General features: G+C 41.7%; 1 protein-coding gene across 1 annotated transcript; it reads left to right on the top strand.

Annotated features, from left to right (window-relative positions):
* Positions 1-1007: 1007 nt before the first annotated feature.
* Positions 1008-24601, top strand: TNFSF11 (TNF superfamily member 11). The gene is made up of 5 exons (XM_007061316.4): positions 1008-1528; positions 7834-8001; positions 16139-16187; positions 16263-16361; positions 22726-24601. The coding sequence occupies exons 1-5, from the start codon at positions 1295-1297 to the stop codon at positions 23145-23147; spliced, it is 972 nt and encodes a 323-aa protein (XP_007061378.2). The 5' UTR covers positions 1008-1294; the 3' UTR covers positions 23148-24601.
* Positions 24602-26591: the final 1990 nt, after the last annotated feature.

The following is a 26591-nucleotide window of genomic DNA, read 5'->3' as shown; positions in this document are numbered from 1 at the left end:
GAGTAATTAAGTACTGGAATAGGTTACCAAGCGAGGTTATGGAATCCCCATAATTGGAGGGTTTTGAAGAACAGGTTGGACTAACACCTGTCAGGGAAGGTCTAGGTTTACTTGGTCCTGCCTCAGTGCAGGGGCTGGACTTGATGACTTGCTGAGGTCCCTTCCAGTTAGACACATCTATGATTATATAATCTTAACACTGAGATTTAGAGCCACAAAAGCAAGGACATTCTTAATTCAGGCGGACAGCTTTTTCCAAGTGCAGAACACTAAGTTCTAAAACAAGAGTCACAGGTGAAACTTTCTTCTGTTGCTTTTCTTCCCCAAATCAGCTGTGCCTACAGAACAAGGTTCCCTGTCATTCTTACCCTGTAGAGCTAAGAGACCTGCTCTGTGTCTCCTCAAAACATTCATAGGGCTTTAAGACTCTATCTCTGATATGTATCATTTACCTACTCCGTTAATGATAATGTGTAACAACCTAATAAGTCTATAACAACTTTTACAGTGTTCAGGGAATGGAAAGCTACTATAAATTGTTTCTATTTGTTCATTCTTATTTTATTTTTATACTAGCTGGATGCTCTTTAAATGTCAGAGTTTTTTTGGAGGGGTAGGTTATAATTTTGAATAGCAAATTAACCAATAAATTTGATCCTTTCTGAAGGGATCCCTGGTGAGCAGCACAAATTAGGATTTCCATCATCTACAATATTCCAGTAGACTAGGAGGAACTGCCTATGTATTAAATTTAGATTGAAAAGTAGGGGTTGACTACAAAAATTAGCCAGATGCAGCCGGATACAGGCACAATGTTACACATTTTGGAGTTTTCTTGCAGGAGGATGCACTGATGTCATTTTATGTTTTGGAAACAACGATAGCTGTCTATTCTAATGGCATGATTTGTGGGTTTGCGGCCAAAGTTTCACAAGTGCTGTTGCGTTTCAAGGGGGGCGGAGGGAGTCGGGATGTAACTTTTTGAAAGGCAGCTAAACTGATTTCCTGTTTCTCGGGTCCCCACACTGGAAGGGCCGGCCAGGAGGGCTGTTATAAAGGGGCTGGATCCGGGCTTTGGTGGTAAAGAGGCGCTCAATTGCCAGCCTCCCTACCTGCAGGCGGCTACAGCGTGGCGCCCGGGCAGGATTCAGCGGGCGGGGCAGAACGAGCCTCGTGGCTGCCTCCTGATTGGCTGAAGAGCCCGGCCCCAGGTTATAAGAGCCACCGCCCGCGGGCGCCGGGCGCTGCCGAGTCTGGGAGCCTGCCCGCGCCGCCCGGAGATTGCCGAAGCGCCATGCGCCGCGCCAGCCGAGACTACACCAAGTACCTGCGCGGCTCCGAGGAGCTGGGCGGCAGCGCCCCCCACGAGGGCTCGCAGCAGCAGCCGCAGGCAGCGCCGCCGGCCCATCCGCACTCGCCGCCGCCGCCGCTTCCAGCCTCCGCCAGGGCCCTGGTGGTCCCGCTGGTGCTGCTCGGGCTGGGGCAGGTGGTCTGCAGCGTTGCGTTGTTCTTCTGCTTCAGAGCCCAGGTAGCGTCGCGGCGCCTCTTGTTTGCACCCTCGCGCCGTGGCAGGGCGGGTGGCTGGGGCACAGAAGGCGGGAGGGGAGGACGTGGGTGCTGGGTGCCTCGCAGGCTGGGCAGAGGCGGAGGTCAGGTGCACAGGGCCAGTGTCTGCAGAGTAACCCAAGGGGCTCGTGCACTTGAGCGCCCGGGGGCTCTGCTCGCTGCAGGGGTTGGGCTGTGAGACCCGGGCTACTTCTTTACACTTCTTACTTACTCTCTACGTGCTCTTGATCTGAGAGTTGGGGGGAGAGGGAGGAGGGTTGGAAGAAGGTGGGCTCCAGTCAAGGGTGTCTGGTCCTGGAGGGTGAGCTGGGCAAACTGAGTTTTCTCACTTGGGAAATACGGAGTCTAGTTCAGGACAAGTTAGTTTTACCTACTTCTATTTTTTACCACTGCCCCGCTGAGTAAAGGGAGCCCTGGAGTGGGCAAGTTTAGAAATAGTCATCAGACTATAATGGTGACACTGTCCAGGACATCCAAAACATGCAGGTAAATGAGAGTTCAGAAAATAAAGGGAATAATTTGAACAAATCTAAACTAGGTTTGTATGTATGTATGACCCTAACAAATAGTAGTTTCCTTGTTGCATAGAACAAATAGGGCCCCTGCATTTTATTTAAGTTATCATTGTTTCCCCTTTGGAGGATAACTACTTGCAGCCTAGTACAAGAATTGTCCCAGGTTTCTTTTTAGAGGCTACCTTCCTTGTGAATTTGATGCTGCTGCTCTTCACTGTGGAACTTGGGTGTGTAATAGCTGGCACAGGGAAAAGTTACCTTCTGTAACTTGTTAGCTCATTTCCCAGGAGAGGAGAATTAGACTGCCCTACTAGGCCACAAAAATATGGCAAAGTAATGTTTTCAATTGGGCAATGCTATGCACATTAGATCTGAGCTGCAGGGAGATAGGATGGGAGGGGTCAGGCTACAATGTTATGCTTTCTAGTGGTTTAAGCTTTTAGAAAGAGATTATTTTTTGTTCTTGGAAATTACACTGCATTGGTTGGATTCACTTACGGTTTTTTTTGCCTGGTACTATGAACTTTCTCAAAGGAAGTGGGGGGCTGACGTTTGCTCTTTCTCAGGGGTAAAACAAAAGACTGTGCTCTTTAAGTTTGCAAAAAAGATTACTAGTTCAGAATAGGTGAACTAAAGATGCTGTAGAATCTGATATAAGTTTTACTGTCCAAAAACTGGAGATATGAGTTTTAATTAGGGTGTTAAGAAGTTATTATATGTATAGTACGAACACTAGTCTGTCTTCAGAGAAATGGTTCTTTTATTTTATTTTCATTTGAAGTCAGTGAAGAAGTGGAAATCTATTTTTCTTTCAGGTCATACTTTAAGTAGACAGAATTGCTCTTGGGCCCCAGGACAGACTGGATACATTAACAACAAAATCTACTCTAAATCTAGACCACCTACAGATTGGATGCAGTACAATTGCATGCACATTCAAATGAGTGATTGAAATAAAACAAGTGACAGTTCCAAATTTATTGTAATATTGTTTATATGTGTTACTTGCACCTACTTATTTATTCCTGTCTGTTTTCAATTATTGGCAAATGCTTTGTGTTTATTAGTTACTTTTTAAAAGTTATGTGTGACCTGTTCCATGTTTATACATACTTAATTGACTATACCTTAGCAGAGTGACAGTTCATTTATGGTACTTATTGTAAAGTAGCTTAGAATTACTTGTTTTCTTGACAGTGAAACAGACTAATGTATACAATAACTCGGCTTGTAGGGTGAAAAATTATTCTCTCCACTACAAACCCATTGAAACATCTCCATTAAGACATCTTAACTTATAGAAAACACCCAATAGTATGTTTACTTCAAAAACAGGCCAAAAAAAGTCAGGATTCTATATAACTAAATGTATTTTGTTTATTTTGACAAATAAGTTTAGTTGCAATGACTTCATAGCATACTAATTAACAATGTGAAGTCTGAGGTTATACAAGTGTAACAAAGGGCAGAATTATTCCCATGGCATACACATTATCGTTTAGTCTGCATAATGTAAAAACAGCAATATAAACATAATTCTACAATTAGAGCCTGATCCTCTAATTGATCTGAAACTCCTATTTATTTGTAAATCTGAACTAGTTCCAAAATGTCTGAATGACCCAACTTGATACAAGATTTGCACAAAATATTTCTCTACAATTTGTAGACACAATGAGACTTCAATATTTTTAATGTCATCTCTCTCTCTCTACGGATAAATAGAATAGTGCACATAAAATACAAGAGAACGTCATTAATTCACACTATTGAATGGTAACCTCTTCCAGATTTTCAGAAATTTTGATATAGTCAGGGAAACAGAAAATATGCTTCCTGACAAAATGCACTTAATCATGCAGGGCCTGATTCAACTCCTATGAAATCAATGAAGAGACTTCCATTGACTTCACTGTGAATTGGAGCATGACTTTTGAGCAGTATAGTGTTAATTGTTTATGATGCTGATGTACTTCATAGTATACTTATGTACTTTTTAGTATATTTTGTTAAGGTAATGACAGCTTAGCAGTAGGAGTCTTCAGAGCACTCTTCTCAAAGATGCTGAGCTACTCAGCTAGCTAGTAGTGGTGTGTGGATTGACCAAGTGTGAATTAGAAAGGCTTTACTGAACATCTGAAAAATATACCTTTTAACACAAGACCATTTTACAAGCTTTTTTTCATATACCAAGTCTTTCAGATTTCTGTTCTATTCTGTGAGTAAGCTAACCAACTAATGGATAAATGGGAACTGGCTTGTGTAATTTATTTGAACTTTCAAAAAGCCTTTGTCAAAGTGCCAAAGAAGAGGCTGTTAAGGAAACCAAGTAGTCATAGAGTGAGAGGCGAAGTTCTTTGATAAATTGGAAGCTGGCTAAAAGGCAGAACAGCAGCAGGAATAAATGGTCAGTTTTCAATGTGAGAAAAAGTTAACAGTGGTTCCATACAAGGGCAGATGTTTAATAAACAAAGCCAATTTAAATATTTTATTTAAAACTTTTTTCAATGAAACTGTCATCTTTGGAAATAAAAAAATTTGTTGAAAGTGTTTGGATTTTTTCAATTATAAAACTAAAACTTTTTCCAATTTTCATGGAAAATGTTTTTGGTTTTGTTTGTTCTCCCTTCTCTCCCTTTCTCCCTTTTCCTTTTGGCCACCAGAAGAGGGGAGAGAAGGAGTCAAAAATAAGTTAATTTTTTTCCAGAAAACTTGAAATTTTTAATGAAACGTACTTAACCATTTTTCACCAGCTCTATAATTAAATGTATTTCTTTGTGTGTGGGATGGGGGGGTGAGGAGGGGTTTAGTAGAGTGACAGACTTTACCAATGAGATAATATGTAGGTTAATCAAAGCTGAAAAAGACTGAGGCACTTCAGTGGGGCATAATGTGCTAGAATGATGGGCCACATGTTGGCAGGTGAAATTTAGTCTTGACAAATGAATGGTAATGTATGTCAGATTGAAAAGTATGTACTGTTCGTATGTTTGTAGATTCTAAGTTGTGTAACTGCTCACAAAAAATGACAATTTGATACTCTGGAGAGCTTAATGAAAACCTCAACTCATTGTGCAGTGGTGGTGTAAAAAAAAGCAAGCTAACTGTTAAAATATATAATAGGATAGAAAAGAGTACTGAAAATATTGTAATGGCATTCTTTTTACCTGAATATCAACCAACTTCTTGGAAACTGTTTTGATATTTTATTTTGATTGTATGTGTGATTAATTCCCAGTGCCTTTTCTAAAAAAAGTCTTGTCAATGACTTCTTGCCTGCAGCTCTCTTCCCCCTTCTCCTCCCGCCTCCACCCCCTCCCCCACTCTGTGTAATGTCTATTTGGTGACTAACTTTTATAATGTTCCTCTTATTAATATTGTGGATTCCTATAAACTTCTGTTTAGACTTTACTCAGGCAAGCTAATTTTCAAAAAACATAAAAACGGTATGGGTGTAGCAGTGGCTGGGTGAGTATCCCTTGAAAGGCTGCGGCAATCAGCTACATTAACTGACCACCACAAATCAGATGTTCTCCCTGAAGCCCTACAGTTTTCTAACTTTACCAGAATTATTTAAACTAATCCTGGATGTGTTTTCAAAGCCATCAGTAGTCACGTAAATTTCTCAGCATATCCCCATCAGCCTTTCTAACTACATTTGTAAAGATGTTCTCTGTGCTATTGTCCAACAGCACTTAGTAAATGAGGTACTAAATTAGAGATAATCCAGATAAATACTTTAATACAATCCACTGTTGATCTTGTTCAAGCAACATTCCATTTGACACACAAGATTTATTGCCTATTAATGTCTATGAAGCTATGCTGCAGATGAATTTGACTTGCTGTATACTGGATCTGGCCCCTACAAAGTTTGATCTCCCGTGTTTGTCTTACAACACCCATGTCAACTTTTTTCAGAAGCTTTTATTTTGATTACATTAAAAACTGCAGTAGTAACCTCTTTTCAGTAGTGGTTGCCACTGAAAAGTAAACATATACTTGAAGTTACTATACTGTAGATAAGAATTTCAAGGGGGGGGCTATATGAGTTTGAAACCCAACTCCTGGTGAATAGTCCTTATCCCTTAGGCCCCTTTGATAATTCCAGTCTACATGTATTATTCACTGCAGTTTGGCATCTATTAGTAAATATTAATTTGTTCTAAATAGTGATCACTGTGTTTTAAAATTCACTCTTGAAGTTTTTGTTTGTTTTTAGGCTAGCTTGAATCTCTTTCATTCTCATGCTTTAGAATGCATATAAAGGAATTCATTTGCGGTTTTTGGCTAGCAATTCTGTATCCTGCTAACCTTACCTCTGATATTCCATTAAGTTCAATACTTTCTTTAACATGCTTTCCATTGATCACACGTTACATTTGCGTGACCCTGTGTTCTGTCGTCTTGAGTACGAATGATACATGTTTGTTTTTGTTTGGGTTTCTGAGAGAAGGCTGCTTTATTTTCTGTCCTTCAGTATGTGAAGTAAATGGTTTTGTGATTCAACTCTAAGATGCAGTACTTACAATATTTTAAGTTCCAGTCACTCTTTTAAATGTAGAAAAAGAGCTGCTTCAAATTGGATGGCAATAGATTCTAAGCCTATGCTTCGAAATCTTAACATGATATATTTTAATCAATCATAGAAGTTAGAGCCTAACAATACATTTTAAATCTTCAGTCCATCCCTCTGCTAATGTAGGAGTATTCTCCATGGTACATTTTATAGTGGGTTTTCTAGCTGAGTTTGAAAGTTCCAAGTATTGGGCTTCTACCACATCCCTCAGGTGGCTGTTCCACAGACCAGTATGTCTGGCTATTGAGATGTTTTTCCTGATATTTGGCCTAAGTTTTCCCTTTGTTCATTTTATTGCGTTTCTAGTTGTCATAACCCCCTTGTACCATGTTGAGTAATTCCTCTCCCTTCATGAGGTTTGAACCCTTCAAGTATTTGTAGACTATTATGTTTTCTCCACACACTTGGTTATCACCCAGCCATGCTTATGTGTATTTTGCATCTTTCCTTATAAATTCCTCAAAGCTACTGATCATTTTTGCAGTGCTGTCCTGAACTGCTTCAGTTTGTCAATAAATATAGTGTAGTGTGGTGTCCAGAGTTGAAGGCAGTTTTTCTTTCACATACGAAGCAGAGAGAGAAAATTGACTTTACCATTTACAAAATGTTAATCTTTTAAAGCTGTTTGACATAAAGACACTGATCCATGTCCTGGCGTCTTCTAAGCCTGATGAATCCATTTTTTTTAATGTTAATATCCAGTGGTTACAGTGGACACGAGATCATTCTCCATGTGATCAGGTTCCAAATTTACTGATCATTTGTCTGATTCATTCTAAGCTTATTAATTTTCATGATCTCCGTTCCATTTGCTGCACAGGCAAAATATAGAGCCCCTTTCAAGATTTCATGGAAATACTCTGTCCTGTTATCCCATCTCCTACATCTACATATCCCTAGGAAATTTGGGGAAAACATTTTTTGTGCTCCTACTATATCTGAAAGTCCTTATGAGTTTATCTGGTGTGATTTACTTTACTATAAGACATCTGTGTTTTTTGCTTATCATTTACTTATTTTGTGTGAATAGAAGTTGTGTGTTGAGAATATATTTTATAGCAGTAAGATTAGTATGACATTGCATTGAGTGGCATACAAGTGTACCTTTTGGTTATACTGAGTTAAGGTCTATTGGACAAACTTAAATTATGGATGTTCTTAAACCTATTTCAGATGGACCCTAACAGAATTACAAAAGAAGACACTCGTTGTTTCACAGCACTTTTAAGACTTCAAGAAAGCACAGATTTGCAAGAGACAACACTGGAAAATCAGGAAACAAAATTAATGTCCGAATCATGCTGGAGAATAAAACAGGCTTTGGAAGGAGTTATGCAAAAGGTCAGTGCACCTTAAGAATTAAACTAATATTTAAACTTAAGTGAGCTTCTGAAAACCTGGAGAGAGAAGTTTTAGGGGGGAAAAAAACCGCGTTTCCTGTTTCACATAGAACTAGTGGTTGCATTGTAATCTTTAACATCTTTGGTATTTTGTTGCATTTGTTCATGAACCCTTTGGTAGTGGTTCATGTCTGTATGCAGATTAATGGTGCTTTGACTAGCATTTTTTTTTAAGAGGGGAAAGTTTGGATTCACACTAGGAGGAAAAACAATGTTTGTGGTTAGTTGATTGGCCAATTTGTCCCTCAGGCTAGTCCAGATGGATCCCAGCATTTTGGTTTTGAGAGAGTTAGACTATCTTTTTATCTCCAGTCTTCCTGATTGTGTTCCTGATGAGTCGGATGTGACATCATTCTTTTTCCAAATAAAATTCCCAAGCAGAGGGAAGGTGGTTGGGCAAGCAAAATATTAGATGGAGGGCATCTACTCTCATTTCCTTGTGGAGGGAACAGTGCATCTCTCCTTTTTTTTCCCCCTTTGCCCTCTGTGTGTGAAGTGGGATTCCAGGAATGTGACTCCCCCATGTGTGAGAGATAACTGCTCCTGTTCTTTGCACAGAGAATTCAGTCTCCCACAAGCCAGTTCTGTGTGGGGATCGTTCCTACTGATGTAGAATGAGAACTATGTAGGCCCAGTGAGGGAGCTGACACCACTGAGTGGAGTGCCGGATAATCTTAGAGCGGTAGGATAGGGGGATAATGAGGACAAACACAAGATAGTTTAAAGTAATGCAAAATACATAGCAGTCTTCTTACTTAACCATATTCTCAGCTACCGTAATGTCTAAAACTACGTAACTTTTAGTGACACAGCTGTGCCGCTACTTTCGGGGGTGCATTTTTTCACACCTCTGAACAACAAAAGTTTTGTTCAGATTCCAGTGTGGACAAAGCCTATGTGTCTGGTAGAAAGGGGCTAGAACTAGACAACACATCTTTTAATATAATTTTACAACAGTTGCATTGCACACATGCCCATTAGCAGATCCTTTGTGGTAATGAGTCTGAAAATGTAATAAGGAAGTCTTGATTAGCGTGATAACTAGGTAGCTCCTGCTTGGCATTGCAGAGGTAAAGCTTACTCCCAAGCACTAAGGGCACGTCTTCATGGCAACATGGCTTGTGTAGTTGCAGCACAGCGTGGAAGAGAGCTTTCCTAGCGCTCTAAAATAACCACCTCCATGAGGGGCGTAGCTCCAAGTGCTGAGAGTGCGGCTCCCAGAGCTGGTGTACTGTCTACACTGCCACTTTACAAAGCTGAAACTTGCAGCGCTTGGGGGTGTTTTTCCCTGAGCAAGAAAGTTGCAGTGTTGTAAAGTGCCAGTGTAGACAAGCTCTAACAGGGAAATTAGTCAGATAAAGTCATTAGCCATAATGGGGGTGTGGGGAGAGGGGGAACTGGACAAATTTGGTGTACCTGTCACAATTACCCAGGTTCCTAAGGGGAATTTGTTTTGATCTCCTAGCACATTCATATGAGTATTTTGTGCTATTTCAGCCTAATTGCCATCTAATAAAGAATTATTTAAATACCAAGAGTGTTAAATCCTTGACTTCTTTGTTTTAATAGTCTCGTGTCAGAATCCCTTAGTCCATACTTCTTTGCTGCCTTCATATGTACCATGAATTATACCATAGGTTACATGAATGGTAGAGACTATTTGTCTGAGGATAATTATATAAACTCCCTCAGTTATATGAACTCCTATACATTCCTAAGATTTCAGATATTTGCCCCTTCCTTCCATCCAGCTTGTCTCTTTCAAAGACTGTTGGGAAAATTTGGGCTTAGCTGTTTCTCTTCTAATATTTGCTGAAATCATCCACTGTATACTTTAGAGGCGGGAAAAAAGGAGTTAATGGCAAGTGTTTATATTTATATTCTGTGTGCATATAGTGCATTTCTCTTCCAGGGAGCTCTGTGGATGGAGTGTATAGTTACAGTAAGTGAATGGGAAGCACTATCTGCTGGTATAATCAACAAAGGCATTGGCTTTAATGGAAGCTGCATGTCCTGTCATCCTGACTAGAGGTTGAATGACTAGGGATGATTGTTTTGGTTGATGGCCATTAGTTTAAGTGAACAGTAAAATTTCTCTTGCCAAAATAATCCGTTTTTAAATTTATTTGAATGCAGTAAAGGAGAATGTATGAGACACTGGGTAACCAGGTCTGCATCCTAGTTCATTTGGCCTTATATGTTGACACTGAGGGAAGTAAGTCAAAATAAGAAAAAGAAATGTTAACTTAGGTACATCTCTTCAGCTGAATGAGCGTATATCCCAGATGTTAAAGGGCCAATGTCAAGGTAAAAATCCTGGGTCGGAGTCTGTGGCTTGCACCATCTCTGGCAATGCAAAGTGGCTGGAAATTGGCTGGATCTCTTTCTCTATTGGGTCTAGCCCCAGGTATAAGGGGCATACCAGGGGCATGGATGGAGAGTGCTTTCCTGAGTTCTCTAGGTGCAGTTTCCTATCGGAGAATATTCCCCATGTATGTTTTTAAAATCCACATTTCCTTATTTGCAATACTAATTATACAATAGGTTACTGAAATGCAACACTTTAAAATCTAATTAACTTCTTGTCATTTATGACTTTTTACTTTTTGCACTTCACTCAGTTTGGCCAATGAAAAGAGACTAATCAGTTTCATGTTCTATGTAGCAGGCTGCATTTTCTAGATTTTTTTGGTGCACTGGTATGTATCTGCATATGTTCCTTGCATATGTATAGAGTAGTGTTTACATCCACAACAGGGACTAATCTGGAAGTATTTTAGTGCTCCCACTAAAGTCATTTGGGAGTTCCATTGCAGGGTGGGGCCCAAACATTTCCCCCTTAAAAAACAAAACAAAAAAAACCAACCCCAAAACACTCATTAAAGCATTTTCTAACTAAATCTAATATTTATGCCTATATTACTTGCACGTTCTTGGGTGATGGAACTGTTGCTTAGAGAGCAGCATGTTCGGGGCAGTACATGTAAACTATTGTTTTACAAGCATCAATAATGCATTATGGGGTTGTTCACCCTAAGTGTGGTGATTCCTCATCAGAGACCAGATTCTGATCTCAAGTACCTGTGCACATCTGGAGTAACTTTGTCATCATCAGTGGAGTTACCTTAGATTTACACTGAAGTAGCTGAGATCAGAACATGGTCCCACAGCTTTAGGTAGACAAGTAATATAATTTTCTTGTTTTGTGGTTGCATGGCTTGGCTTGGCTGCTTTTTTTCTTTCATGTAACCCTAAGAGCCCTTTGGCAGTCCAGATACACTGACCACACTTTTTATAAAGACTACCATAAGTCTGGCAGTAAAGAGAGAACGACAAACACATAGCTGGGGGTCAATCCATGAAGTAACACTTTTTTGGCAGTGCTCCTGGACCCTGGCAGCGTCAGGCCTAAACTAGTCACCCACATGGCAACAAAACACTTCACTGTTAGACCTCCAGGATGGCCCTTATAAAGACTTAACAAACATTCTAAGCACATGTGGTTATTAACAAAGTGCTTCAGAGGCAAGGTTTCGGAGTTATAAGTTGTCCAATATTTGTGATCCTGATCCTGCAACCTCTTGCAGGTACTGGGAATACTCATATTAAGAGTTACAGGATTGGTGTCTTTAGTGTAGCTTCTGGGGAATTCTTCAAACTGCTGAATTTCCTGCAAGATGATCAGAATATCTTCCTGGTATCAATTAGTTTTAAATGAACAAAGGTGGTAGCATTATAGATATACTACAGCAATCCCTTATGGTGCTATTTGGGCATAAGCTTTTGTGGGTAAAAAACCACTTCAGATGGAACTGGATGCCACCGGACTCCTTGTTGTTTTTGTGGATACAGAGTAACACGGCTACCCCCTGATACATGTAATATATCTGAATGTCAAAAGGGTCCACTTAGGTTTCAAAAGCCTGGAGGCTTTTTCAAACATATTTACATCCCTTTGTTTGAGACTGTGGGAAGGGAAATTGCACAAAGCCTAAGAGAATAAAATTATACTAAGCTCTAGCATTCATAAATTTAAAGTAGCTTTTCTATAAATAGTAATATTAGATACAAATTTTCATAAGTACAATTAGACTTAGGCTCCTATGTCAGTTAGGTGCTTTTGAAAGTTTTACTTGTTGTAATTTTAGGTCTGATATCTCGCTATCTACCAGAGGCAAAGTGTTGCATCCTTTTGGAAAGCAGAATTTCCAACTCTCCGGGAATATAAAGCACCCTACCCCTTGATGGCTTGTGAAATGTTAGACTAGCAATCTAGTGTAAACCCCCTAAAATAGCCTGCTTTTATTAATGCTAAAATTGCTATTCTGCTGTGATGTTTTTCTGCTGGGCTGTGTGAAAATCCAAAGGGACCTTTACTGAAATAGGCGTTCTGTTTAATAAATAAAATAAAAAAAATTCATAATATACCAGGATAGTCTCAGCAAAGGCTTTATTCTGTTTTATGAAAATAAGACCTTTGTAAATGCATCACATGTTAAAAAATTCATTAAACTACAGATTCATTTGGTTTTGAAATGCTTGCCTGGTTAGCACTGAAGATTTTGGGGCAATTTAATACTTGCTGTAGAGCAGTCTAAGTTGAATTTCTGGCCTATCATTGTGGTGGTTGCTACATGATTATAGTAAGCCCAATCCTAAAAACATGCACTACTCTGAGTAGGCCCATTGAAAATGCAGATGTGTCTAAGCGTTTGAAGGATCAGGGCCTTAGAAAGTTTGAGTAGGTGACTGTGACTGACTGCCTGCAGAAATCAAAATATGGTACATTGTAGTTTTTAAAAGGAAATTATAATAAACTATTAAGATCTGGAACATTGCTTATACCTGGGTTTAAGTATACAGAGTAAGACTGAAGTATGTAACTGACCTGAAAATTAATCTATAACTGGGAGTAATCTGGGGTATTATCTGTGTTCTGTTCCTGCTTTGTGCAAATCCTAATTGTACTCAGTTTGCTGTAAATGTTAGTGAGGTAGAATCATAAAGTGAATACATCTGTGAGAGGGTAAATCTCACAGCAAAATGACCAAGTATTATCAACTACAATTGGTTAATATAATAGAAGCATACTAATTGGTTGTTAACTTGGATTATTATTAAATCACAGTGTGTTAATACCATGTGCTGTGAAGAGCTTCAGGAGACACATTAAAGAGCCACTTGCGGCTCATGAACTGCACTCTGAGTATCCCTGGGGTAGATGATCCCTGCCTGGCATTGTGCCAAAAAGGGATTAGTCTCCTGTGTTAGATACTCCTGAAACCACTGCTTGGATAGTAGAAGAGCGCAACTTTGTGAGTGCTTTACTACAGTTCGCTGTACAATGAAAGAAATTAGTCTTTGTTCGGTCTCTCAAGAAGGATGTAATTTGCAGTAAATATACTTCCTAATCAATTGGACAGTGAACTAATCCCTTCAGACAAACAAATCTAGGACTAAATAATCATGTCCCCAAATTACACGGAAGGGGAAAATTACCAAGCAAATACTTCCATGGCTCTGAAGCAACACAATAAAAAGGATTATCCCCTCTAGAGAAGGTGGATGGAGGGGGTGTGTGGCTGGAGCCAAAGGACACTAATCTCATGGATGCTCTGAAATAAAGGGCATCCTCTCAGAGGTCCTGAACGTTATGCTCCCTAGATCTGTCCTCTCATGATGGCATGTCCTCTCCAGGAACCTTGTAGCTATTGGCACAAGGGAATATTCAGTGTCCACCATTGTTGCTCTTACCTCTTCAAGTGAGGTAACAAGGCTCGTGTGGGTGGCTAAGAGGTTGGTGCTGTCGTTCATATTGCCACAGTAGATTTTTGCTTGCATCCAGTCTTCCGTGTGACTAAACCACAGCTTGTGCTGACCCACATATTCTAATAACTGGCATGAAAGCAGAAGAACCAGTGAGGGCAAGGGGAGTTAATTACAACTTTCCCACCAACATTGGGGAGGGAATGCTTTGCAACTTCAACAAAAAATAAAATTCATCTGCTACTTTGCTGTACAGCTGAGCAGAGAATCTTATCTATAAACTCATCAGCGTTTCAGCAGGCCTACATTACTATGATAGTCATACTATGACTTTCATGCTGCTGTGGCTTTCCATTTTGGTTTAGCATTTAGACGCCTACCTAATTATGCTCACTTTCCCCTTTCAGCAGATATCTACACACACACACAGAGCACCTTCATTTAATTGTGGTTACAAAGTTACATAAAAGTAACATTTCCTTGATATTTAGAATTGGTGTTACATATCAAACTCCACAAGATGGCAGTAATTCAGAATACAATAGAACAGGAGTTCTCAAACTGGGGGTTGGGACTCCTTAGGGAGTCCAGAGGTTATTACATGGGGGCTCGCGAGCTGTCAGCTTCTACCTCAAGCCCCACTTAGCCTCCAGCATTTATAATAATGTTAAATATATAAACATGTTTTTAATTTATTGGGGAGGGCAGGGGGTCGCACTCAGAGGCTTGCTATGTGAAAGGGGTCACCAGTACAAAAGTTTGAGAACCACTGCAATAGAACATTGCAAATTTAGATTAATATCTAGGAGATCTGTTGTGAATAATATTGTTCTCTTGCCAATTCTCAAACAGTAAAAGAAATAATAATGCATTACAAAATGCACTTGATTCATTTATTTGACAGTCCCTGTCCCAGAGAATTTAGACTAAAGGATAAACGTATAGAAAACAGGGACACGTTGAAAAATCTGACATGAGGGATTGATTATGATGTCTGCATCATAAAACTTCTGATGATCATTTATTTGTATTATTGTGCTATCTGGAGGCCAACTAAGGTTGAAGTTCCTTTGGGCTAGGCACTGTTCAAAACCAGTATGACAATCTCTGCCTCAGAGAGTGTGCCGTCTAATTACACAAGACATGTGGTAGGAGAAGGAAAGTTTTACCCTTGTTTTAGATGGGGAACTGAGGCACTGAGTTTGACTTGCCCAAGCTTGCGAAGTCTGGAGCAGCGCTGGGAACTGTACCCGGAATTCCTGACTCCCAGTTTTGGGGCTTACCCACAAGACACTGCTTCCAGTCATTAAAGTTACAATTTCAGTATCTACTTGCGAAGAAGATCAGGACTGGAATGTTGGGGAGTGACTGTTCAGGAGCAGAGGTGCATATGTGGCAGCTTAAATATCTCTTGGTTGTGCTATGCCTGGTTATAGCCAATACATAGCCTGTTTTCATTAACATTGAAATTCACTTACAATTTTAATTAACACTTATCCAGGCTGTTCTTGGGCCTTGTATGAATGTGCAAGGCGCCTTACCCATCTCATTCTTGCATACTTTACCAAGGGCCAGGCACACTTGCGATCCCTTCTCTCATTTGTGTGCAGGGACAGCTGCCTGCTGACATCTCTAGGGCACAAGCCCCATCCCAAAGGAAGAAGGATCATTGTCCTTCTGCAACAGCCCACGTAAATGGCTGGTTGTGAAGGAGAGAACTCTCTTCAGCCTCCTAAAATTCATAAAGGGTGATGCAGTTAACATGCTCAACATCCCTGAATTCTTGTGAATGTGACTGCATGCTGCCCCTGTATGGCACAGTCTGGCCCCAGGTATCTAAATTACTCCATATTGCACAATGTTCAGTGTGACAAATATTTACTTTACTTTGCTCGATACTTGGTTGTTCTGATTGTTCGTTTACATTCACAGAAATGCATTTGCTCTAAGCACAGTAATAATAAAAGGTTGCAGCCATCCTTTCAGCGTGATCTTCAATTTTCAGACCGTACCCCTGATAATTGTATAGTTGAAGATACTGTGAAGTAATCATAAACACCATCATTCTGTTTTCCTTTTTCGGAAGTATTGGACGTAGTGCCCCCATTATAGAAAGGAGCTGATTCTTGTAAGTTGACCCTTGTGGCCACATTTTATGTCCTGGAAGGTTGAAAACGTATATTCCAGACACCTGAATACACAGTGATAAAAAATTATTTCAACATTATGTAATGTAAGCCAATAAATTTTCAGCAGTACAGTACATTACTGGGGACATGACCGTATGGAGTAATAGCTCTTTTTCATTTTAGGAGATACAGCGCATCATTGCTGGAAGAGAGCCACCAAGATCAGGAAAAGGTAACAAGTGGCTTATAATTATTTCAAATCCTACTAAATTTGTTTCTTTGAGTTAATGTAACTTTTTATCTCTAGCTATAATGGAAGCATCATTGTTTGATCTGTCCAAGAGAAACAAACCTGAGAAACAGCCCTTTGCACATCTCATTATTGATGATAAAAATATTCCAGCTGGTAAGTTCACTTTTAATCAAATATTTCTGTAAAAAGATTTTGGCTGCATTACACAGTTTTGAACAATACATAAAGCCCTGGGACAAAGACTTTCAAAAGTGGCTGATGATCAGGACTAGCAGGAAAATGAAATACAAACGAAGGATGGATTTTAAATTGGAAAGCTGTAATTTTGTTAACTTGAATGGAGGTCTTATCCCCCACATCCAAATACCAGACATTGGAGTGCAGTGTGATGCTAAATGGCCTCTGTGCCAGTATCCAGGTTTGAGTCTAATCCTTAGGACTCAGCACTCCTCTGGATTTTCTTGCTTTTTCCCTTTGGGGGGGAATGAGGGTAGACATGAAGGGCACCTCAGTCTGGAAGGCTTAAGGTTTCCTCTTCTTCTGCCAGGCTAACTGGGGCCACCATTCTGGGTATTATGTTTACTCCTGGGAACTGGCCTCTTTGAGCCTCTCACTTGCACTAGACCGCAAATATGGTGGTGCCAGCAGATAGCTTGCCACACCACACTGCTGGGTATCTGCCTCCCATCAGTCCAGTCTGTAAGTTCTCCCAGCCACATCAGTCTGTGTCTGATAAACATGCACATTTTCCCTGAAATGCTCAGGAACCCCTGAATCTTCAGCATGTGATCTCTGTGCCATCAGTGTTCACAAAGACTCTGGTGACCCTTTTGGTTCACATTCTTCCAGGCCCAATCCACAGAAGCAGGCTTGATTGCTTCAATCATACCCACCTTGTGAGCATTTCCGTACAACCATGGTTGGTAACCAGCAACAGCTGGGTACTCTGGCTGATGTTCCTGTTAGCTCACAAGTCTCAAATCCACCCCCATCTAAAACCCAAGATCATTTTCCCTTCAGTGAATATTCAAGACATAGATGTGATTTGCCCATCAGGGAGTGCAGAAGAAGCATGGGCTTGGCCTACAACATGCTCCTCCTCCTAAATCATTAGAGACAGACAACTCTGCCCCAAAAACCCATCTGTGACTTGCCTGCTGTTTTCCTTCCCTCTTGTGGGATCAGTGCACTATCAGGTGTCTGCAAATCCAGACATCTGCCCTTGTTCCCATTGTAGGGCAGGCATAGGCTAGAACATTCCAACCACAAGAGTCAAGCCACCTGGACCCTTCAGCTAATCAAATGCCTCGAATGTTGCTGCACTGGTCATGAAGGAATGTCCAGCAAACTTTGCTGGATTGCACCTTACACACAGACTAACACCTTTCTCAGTATTGCAGCAAATGGATGTCTGGTCAGGTAGCTGCCATCTCCATGTGCAATACAACATCTGGCTCTTTTGCATAGCCAGAAATGTTCCTATGGTTTTCATTGGACATACCTGTTCATCTGGGTATTTTCTTAGCTCTGTTATGGCTCCCCACTTCTGCTTGTTCTGCCTTCGACCCTTATTTCACCTTCCCCTCTGCCAGTCCAGTTCATGTCCGGAACTGTCCCTTAGTTTCCTAGGCATGACCCGACCAACACTAAATGCTCAAAGAGCAATGCCTCTTCCCTGCCAAGAACATACTGTAGAGGCAAAGCCTCAACTGACCTAAAAGATCTGTATAGTTATCTGTTGCCTGGCAACTTCTGTGCAGCCTTCACATTTGGACCAGCCTTCCCAGAGCTTCTTGACCAAGATTCCTCTAACAGGTCAGCAAATCTCACCAGCCTTTAATGAAATGACAGGCCGGGGAGATTACCCGATGTGGTGGATGCTGCCAGTCTGTGGTGTACTAACAACTCTGTATAGCTAGTCACTTGAAACGGATGCTGAATGTCAGTGAGGCACTGGAATTTTCTGTCAGTCCTAGCAATGTTAGGAGCTATGGCTCTAGGGAAAAAAAATCATTGGCAGTGGGTCTTTGGTGAATGATGTTATCTCCCTGAATCCATACTATTGTCAATACTGGGAACATGTTCTTTGTTGAACATCAGAATATTTTTCAACAAAGAATACAGATGTCTTTAGCTGCATTGCCCATGGCAACCTTGCAGATGCTGTTAATGCAGTGGACCACTGCCAGGTTGTCCCACCAAAAATGAACCTATTGGTTACTAAATTCTTCACCCCAATGGTGACTGCCACCAATACTGGAAGAAAGTCCAAAAAAGAGAGATCTCTCAGTATACTTTTCTAACCTCTCCTCAGGCCACCTCTGGGCACACCAAGCCCTTCAGTCATATGTTCTAAGTCCTACTACATCTGGCACGTCTCCTTGTATTTGTAAATGTGAACCTAAAATCCAGTGGGATCACCAAAATGATACTCCCTAAAACTATTCCAAAAATTCCTTCCGTGCTATCAACTATTCCCTCATTTTTTTTAAAATCCCCCTTACAAAGCATTGAGGTTTCTTAACTCTTAAGGTGGCTGCTTCCAGGTATGCACAAAAGCCATACCCAGAATCTGCCAGTTTACACACACTTTAAACAACCCATATTTACCTATAACCACTTTGGAATAACTTAGGACCTTGATCACCTGTACTACCACCCCTAAATTATGCAGTTTTACACCTTCCATTGATTGATTCCCAAGTATATTGGCCTCCATGGGAGGAGTCGGGGAGCAGGGATTTTGGGTGCCTTAGTTTGAGTCCCCAGTATGAGAACTTAAAAGGGCCTAATTTTCACACAGTGCTGAATATTCACCCTCTTAAATTGGACCCTTTAAAGGTATCTCAAGTTGAGGACCCCAGAATTTGAGCCCTCTTGAAACTCTTGGCCTGAGAGCTCCACTAATTTGACGACCTAGAAAATAAGGATCTTGTTCCTGTACAGTTACTGCAGAGCTAGAATGATGTATGAATCACTCTTAAGTCTACTGTGATTAAGTCATACCCTAGAGTCTTGTATTCATTCAAGCTTTGAGTTAAGCCTATAAGCACATAATTTTGTATGTTAAAGCTTTTTGTTACATAAGTATTTGGAGTATTTTCCCACTTGCTTATTTTATGTACCTTAAGTACAATATACGTTGTTATGCTGTAGCAAAAATGCACAATTATGGTGATTTTTAGTTTTCCTTTATCTCAAGCTAAAACCATGTTTACTTTTTATTGCCTGTGTTTTTATGAAATTTGCTGTGCCCAATAAATTAAATGTGGAAGAAATATGAAGCTGTCATGCAGGGGAGAAGGAGAACCTACTACTGAACTTTCCAGACTTAGTTTTCAGATACTGTTGTCTCTTTATTACAAACGTTCTCATGGTTCCCAGCACCATAATCTGGCTGAGTTTACATGGTAGACACTTTATGTGCAAGGAGCTAATATCCCATGTACCCCACCTCCACCCCACAATGTTAAAATGCATTGATGAAGAAGACTAGTAAACCAAATAAGAAAACTGATAAGCCAGGATAAAGAGGTGCATCTTACACCAGTTAACGAATGCGCCCAACCTTAGGGTTATGTGTATTTCCAATAGTAGTGAATTCCATTGGCAAAGGGGAAATCTCTCCCCCTCTCCTATGTGATTTGACACACATTACCAGCAGATAAGTTAGGCAGGTCTACACATAGTCCATGTAAAAACATGCTTATTTTTTCCCCTCCCTCCAACCTCCACCCATGTTTGTTACATCCACTTGTTGCATCATATTGACCAAGATAAGCTTTTCTGGGCAGGGACGGTCATCTTTAACTCCATGTACTAGGCACTGTGCAAACAAAGGAGCCTTACTGTGGCCTCCTGGTGCTACTGCAGTACCACTAATAGGGCCCTGGTTTGAAGACTGCCCTGCCTCTGGTTCCTGTGAACTTCACCTTTGGGACAGTTGTCTGTGTTCATATGGGACACTAGTGGGTCAGAGGGAGAGGTCATTGGAGGCAGGTGGTTGGCAGGACAGTAGGGCTTTGTGCGTGTTAACCATGTTTTATTTATTCGGTGCCAGAAGTGTGCATGGCTCTCTAAAATCAAAAAATCCCTCCACCAAAGAGCTCCCATCTGTTAATTGTTAACCAGAACCTTGAACTGCATACAGAAGAGTACTGCCCGCCCATGCAGTGTGTGATACACAGATGTATTTGCTCCTCCACCTATCTGGATTGGTAGGAGAAATAGATTAGCATAAAGTTAGGCAAGTGCAGGTAGAGCAGCAAGCAGAGGTCGCTGGGAGTCATTGACAATGTCAAAATCAGCTGAGAGATTAAGAACAGACAAGAGAATCATAGATTTGGCCAGGAAGAGGCCATTGATGACTTTATAGTGGCTTTAATGGAGTGGAGAGATGGCAAGCAGACTTTAGGGGAGTTGGAGGAAAAAGTTTAGACAGCGTATGTGGGAAAGCACATTCTAGGATGGGGTGGCCAAACTTACTGTCCCTCTGAGCCACATACAACAATTGTCAGAAGTTCAAGAGCTGGGGCGTGCATACCAGGGCTCGGGGTTTCAGTCCTGCAGGGAGTGGGAGGTCGGGGCTTCAGCCCCATGGGAGGCACCTGCCCTGGCTCAGGGCTTTGGCCCAACTCCTGCTGAAGCCCTGATCTCTATCAGGCATACCATGCGGGGCTGAAGCTGTCAGACTCCCCTCCCCACTGAGCAGAAACCAGAGGCGACGGGGGGCGGGAAGTGTCACGGGAGGGGGTCACATGGCCCCCCAGATTTTTGCCAGGGTTTGCTGGCCCTTCTCAGTTACATGGTGCTGCTGGGCCCTCTCCCTACATGGTCACTGCGCAGCTTTGGCCCTGGGGAGAGGCAGCGGCTAACAGCTGGGAGTTGCAAGGAGAGCTGCTGCCTCTCTTCGTGGAGCTAAAGCAGTGACCCTTCTCTGCAGCTCTCAACTGTTTGCTGCTGCTTTTCCCTGGGACACTATCACCTGGGAACTGCAGGGGGAGGGCAATGAGGGTAGTGGGGGGGCCATATCTGGTGGGCGTGACTCAAGCTGTTGTAGGGGACCTTTAAATTGTGTCCCCCCCACTCTCAGTAGGCACCAGTTTTCTCTGGCAGAAGCCCCTAACACCACAACTCCACCGCAGGGCAGAAGTCCCAAGTTCCCCCCAGTCTGGTAGGTGGAGAAAAGGAGGACTGGGGGGCTCCATGAGCTGCACTTTAACTGTAAAAGTCACATGCAGCTTGTGAGCCATGGTTTGGCCACTCCTGTTCTAAGCGTTTGGAGACAAAGGATTGAGGGAGATGGGTAGTAACTATAGGTCCGAAAAAAGAAAAAAAGATGAAGGAAAGGTGCTAGATTAGAGCGAGGTTGACCATAAAGGTGAGGGAGAAGATATGGCATGGAGCAAGAAAAGACAGGATTTGGGATTAGTTTGGATACTATGAAAAATCTCTCTGAAATTAGAAAGAGGAAGGGAAGACTAGGAGGGGCAGAGAAAGACAGCTTTGTTCAGAGAACGTCTGTTTTGACTTTCAGGATACTTTGAGAATCTCAGCTGAGTCAGGGAAATTATTAGTCATGGGAGCTGCAGATGCAGGAGTCTCAAGAAGTAGATTTATTTAGCAAGGTAAAAGGCAGAGGTGAAGGAGGGAGAAACGTACCTGAAAGTACAAAGTCATTGTGAACTTTCTTCAGAGGTGCTTTGCAGCATGAGAACAGGAAATGGGGAGGGGAGAGCATGAGATGAGAAGACAAGGTTACTGTTCAGTGGGACAGGCACTGTGGGAGTGGGCACAGAAGAGTGTGTGGTGTTGGTGGTGGAATCAACAGATGATGAGAGGGGGAGAGATGAAGGAGTTGAGTACTGTAGAAAAGCTAAGTGAGTCAGTCTTGAAATGAGTACATGCTTGGGTTGGTAGTGAGTAATATTGAAACATATTATGTGGTGATGGAGAGCGGTACTTGGTAAAGTCCTGATTCGCTATCAAGACAGTGGTTACCCTGATTATATCAGAACTATACATTATATTAATACTAACCAAACCATTTAAGAATAAATAGTTAAGGAGAGCAGGTGTTTTTCCTTGGCCAGTGCAAAATCCACTCTGAAGTACGTTAAATAAACATTTTTTTAGTTGGGACAGTTTTTAGCAATTGATTCCATATAGGATTTGCCTGATCTGATTATTGGTGAAACAAACCTCCTGTCCTGATTCATGCTAATAGCTGATGCTCCAGAGTAAGGGTGGGTAGGAACAGCTAGTTGTATTCACAAGGGAAGAGGAAACGTCTTCCTGTCCTTTGTGGCAATTGGCTTATATCCTAAAGCCTGAGACTTATTTGATCTCATCTTAGCCTTTTGGCTACAGTGTCTCTCTCCCCTTCACTTTTACTCTTTACCTTAGCTTATATAGCTACCTTTGTTACTGACACTAAAAATCCAGCCATGGTATCTCTCAACTTTGTAGAAAATGTTTGTGAGCAAAAGTAACATTCTGCTAAACCCTTTTTCCCTAGGCACACGCAAAGTGAACCTTACATCCTGGCATCATGACAAAGGCCAGGCAAACTTATCGAATATGACCTTCCGTGATGGAAAACTAATAGTCAATCAAGATGGGTTTTACTACTTGTATGCCAACATTTGTTTTAGACACCATGAAACTTCAGGAGACCTAACTAGAAGAGGGCTTCAGCTGATGGTGTACATGATTAAAACAAACCTTAAAATAAGACACTCTGATGTCCTGATGAAGGGAGGAAGCACCAAATATTGGGCAGGAAATTCAGAATTTCATTTTTATTCTGTAAACATAGGAGGATTTTTTAAACTAAAGTCTGGAGAAGTGATAAGTATCCAGGTATCAAACCCATCATTACTGGATTCATCTCAAGAAGCAACTTATTTTGGGGCATTTAAAGTAAGGGATATAGACTGAGTCTTGATATTTCCTGTAAATTAATATGTATTTTTTAGGACTTTAAAAAAAAGTTTGATGGTTATATAGCTGGGCCAGAGACTACAGGGAGACATGATTGAAAAAAACCTTTAGGGCCCAGTTGCAGTAACTGTAGGCAGAATATCACTCTTCAGGTTGAATTTTGCTCTAGGATTACTTCAGAGGGATCCCCAGAAAAACATATTAGGACAAAATTACACAATGGGCCTGATTCTGATCTTACACCAGTTTCATACCTGTATAACTCCACTGGCTCTACTGATTTTACACTGACATAACTGAAATTTGAATCAGGCCTGATGTTCTTACATCTTTGAACTGCTAATTATAAATTCTGCCCTGACTGACATGCTGTTACCCTGTTGACTTCAGTGTAAATATAGGACAGGGCAGAATGTGGCCATAGCATTCATTAGGGGTTCAGTCTTAAAAGGTGCTGAGTGCTCTGGCCCTGATCTAGCAAAATAATTGTTTGTAGTAAACTTAAGTATGTAACTAGTCCGATTTAAGCGAGTGGGCTATGCAGATACTTAGTGAAGCATGTGCTTGCTTGTTTTGCTGAATTGGGACTAGAGTGGTCAGCCCTTACAGGAATGACCCATAGTTCACACCATATGTGTTGTAGCTAATCAGGTACTACATTTGGATTATTTAGAAAGGGCTCTTTTAGGAGATCTGACTTTACATTTTACTTGCAGTTATAGAAGACTAATTGCAAGTCTGATTAATTATCATTGCACATCCAATTACATATGAAGAAATCTGAAGTGTTAAATTCCTTTGAACTGTTACATTGTGCCGGAACCTGCAAATACTTTTTTAAGAGGCAAAATATGTATTTTTATAGTCTGTAATATCTAAAGTTATATTTCAGATGTAATGTTTTGTGCAAAAAAATTGTAAATTATATTTGTCCTATAGTATTTGATACAAAATATTTAAAATCTCTTGCTGTTTGTATATTTAATGTTTTTAAACTGTTTTTAATGTATGTTTAACTGGTGCACTTTGTTAATCCCAATGGGAAAAATTGCAGCTAAAAGATTGTTTGCAATTAGCAAATGTAATATATTCTTTCTTTTTAACTTAATAGATTTCTGTTAAACTTTTCAGTATTATAGAAAACCAAACTGTCATGAAAATTATACCAGAAGGTTGGTCACCAGATCCCTTTCAAATTGGGAAGGTAAAAAAAGTACATAATGGGACATAGAAATCTGTCGAGTATTTATGTAATTATTGAACATGCATTTTTTCCTACAGCAAATTGTAAATCCTGTAGTAGAATTTTTGTACAACACCAAACATGTTTTTACACCTCCTCAGAGGTTTATTTACTGAAGCAACCAAGCTGAATTCAGTAGCAATTATTTTATATTGTACAATAAACATTTCTTTTGAATGTTAATATTTTGTTACAAAATATATTTCTGAAGAAAAGAAACTGTGGCTTATTTTTTTTCCTCTTTCATTTTTGTGCTTCTGTGAGTGATTGAAGTCTGAACCTGGCAAGTGGCAGTGGCCGGGGGTACAGGAACCCAAGCCCTCCCTTCTCCACTGGGTTCCGACCCAGGGCCCTGCTCCCTGGGTCACTTCCTATTGTGGCTTCAATTCCTCCATTAGTGCCACTGGTCCGCATCTGGATTTCCCCGGTGTCCCCTCCAATTGCTCTCCAGAGGGTTTTCCTCTATCAGTTGTGGTCCATCATTCCTGTCCCCCATGGGTGAAGGGCCTGTGGTGGCTTGGTGGTGGGGCCTGGGCCTGGCCATGTTTAGCCCCAGCGGGGTGTCTGCTGGAGCTTTTAGCACATGACTGCTCTCCTGCTCTGTCTGCCTAGAGACTGAGCTGAGCTGCTCCCTTTTGGGCATGCTCCAGTGGAGGCTGAGTCCAACAGGTAAAGCTAGGCAAGTCCTTCAGGCTCAGAGCTGCTCATTAACTCTTAATTCACCATCACACATCCTCCCTCTCAAGCTAGGACCTAGCAGTGGGTCTTTCTCCTCTATTCTGAGGGGGCAAAATGGGCATTTGCATGTGCCCTTTCCAGGTGGTGGCAGTAAGGTACTCTCTCTTGATCTGTTTCAGAGTAGCAGCCATGTTAGTCTGTATTTGCAAAAAGAAAAGGAGGACTTGTGGCACCTTAGAGACTAACCAATTTATTTGAGCATAAACTCAAATGATGAAGTGAGCTGTAGCTCACGAAAGCTTATGCTCAAATAAATTGGTTAGTCTCTAAGGTGCCACAAGTACTCCTTTTCTCTTGATCTGGGCATTAGTGTTCTCAATTGGCTAAACTGTATGAAGAAGGGCATGGTCCATAATGAGTAAGGAGGAGTTCCCTAGTAGGTAATTGCACAGGGCAGGGGTAGTTAATAAGTGGGCTGCAGGCCAAATCTGGATTGCCAGATGCTTTTCAATGGACTGCACAGACTGAAGCTGAGCCAGAGCTGGAACTGCAGAGCTGTGCTGCTCCCCGGCACAGGGCTGCTGTGGCTGGGCCAGGCTGCGGGGCGCTATCGTGTCCCCGGGTGGCAGCTTGCGCAGCCACAGCAGCCCCACCACCAGCAGCAGTGCAGGCATGGGGGTGGGGGAGAGGCAATGTTTGGTGGGGGGAACTTCTCCATGTGCACACCCCTGCAGACAGCCTGTGTCTCTGCTACACCCTGCCCCTCCAATCAGGGAGCAATAAGGTATCACATGCTCACTCTGCAGCCCAATCAGATGGCAGCGCTGTAGGGGCTCTAATTCAAGTTCTCTGCTTTCTGTGGAGATGGCAGGGCCAGCTGCACTGTAGAGCCATGACTGGGTAATCTGGCTGGTATGTGCTCAACTGGGTCCTCCAGCATCCATTTGTGCTGGGGTACTGAGCCTGGCCTTGTGCCCTCTGCCCTTCAGTGGTTCCTGGAGCACCAGCTTTGTAGCCTCCCTAGTGCCCCCCTCCCGGGAGCCCTCTCCAACACCCCCTGTCCCAACTGGCCTCTCTCTCTCTCCAGTCTGCCTCCACTCACCTGCTTCTGCCACATCTCGGCCTCCCAGCACCTCCAAAGGGCTGCTATTTGGAGTCTCCTTCCTGCCCGTCTGCTGTCCCAGCGGCCAAAGGGGTATTGCAGTGCTAGCTGGATCATAGTCCAATAGCTTCACCTTTTTGGCTCTAAGCTCAAAAGTACTCTCACTCTGCTTAGCTGCCCAGATCACACCCTATATCAATTCCTCCTGCCCCTATCTCTGCTACTTGGCTTAACTGGGGACATGGGGGAACATTTTTTGGTGGGGGAATGAGTGGCAATGCCACATGGTTAAGGTCAGCCCTGTGTGTCCCTTTTTCAGTTCAGGGAAATATGGTTACCCTACTCTCTGGGCAGGAGCTGGTGGGTGACCGGGGGGAGGAGGATTATATGCCTATGATGATTTTATTTGACAAAACCG

This window comes from Chelonia mydas, chromosome 1 (genome assembly GCF_015237465.2).
Source record: "Chelonia mydas isolate rCheMyd1 chromosome 1, rCheMyd1.pri.v2, whole genome shotgun sequence".
NCBI lineage: Eukaryota > Metazoa > Chordata > Testudines > Cheloniidae > Chelonia > Chelonia mydas.
Note: the sequence above shows the minus strand (reverse complement) of the source record. Positions and strands in the feature narration are given on the sequence as shown.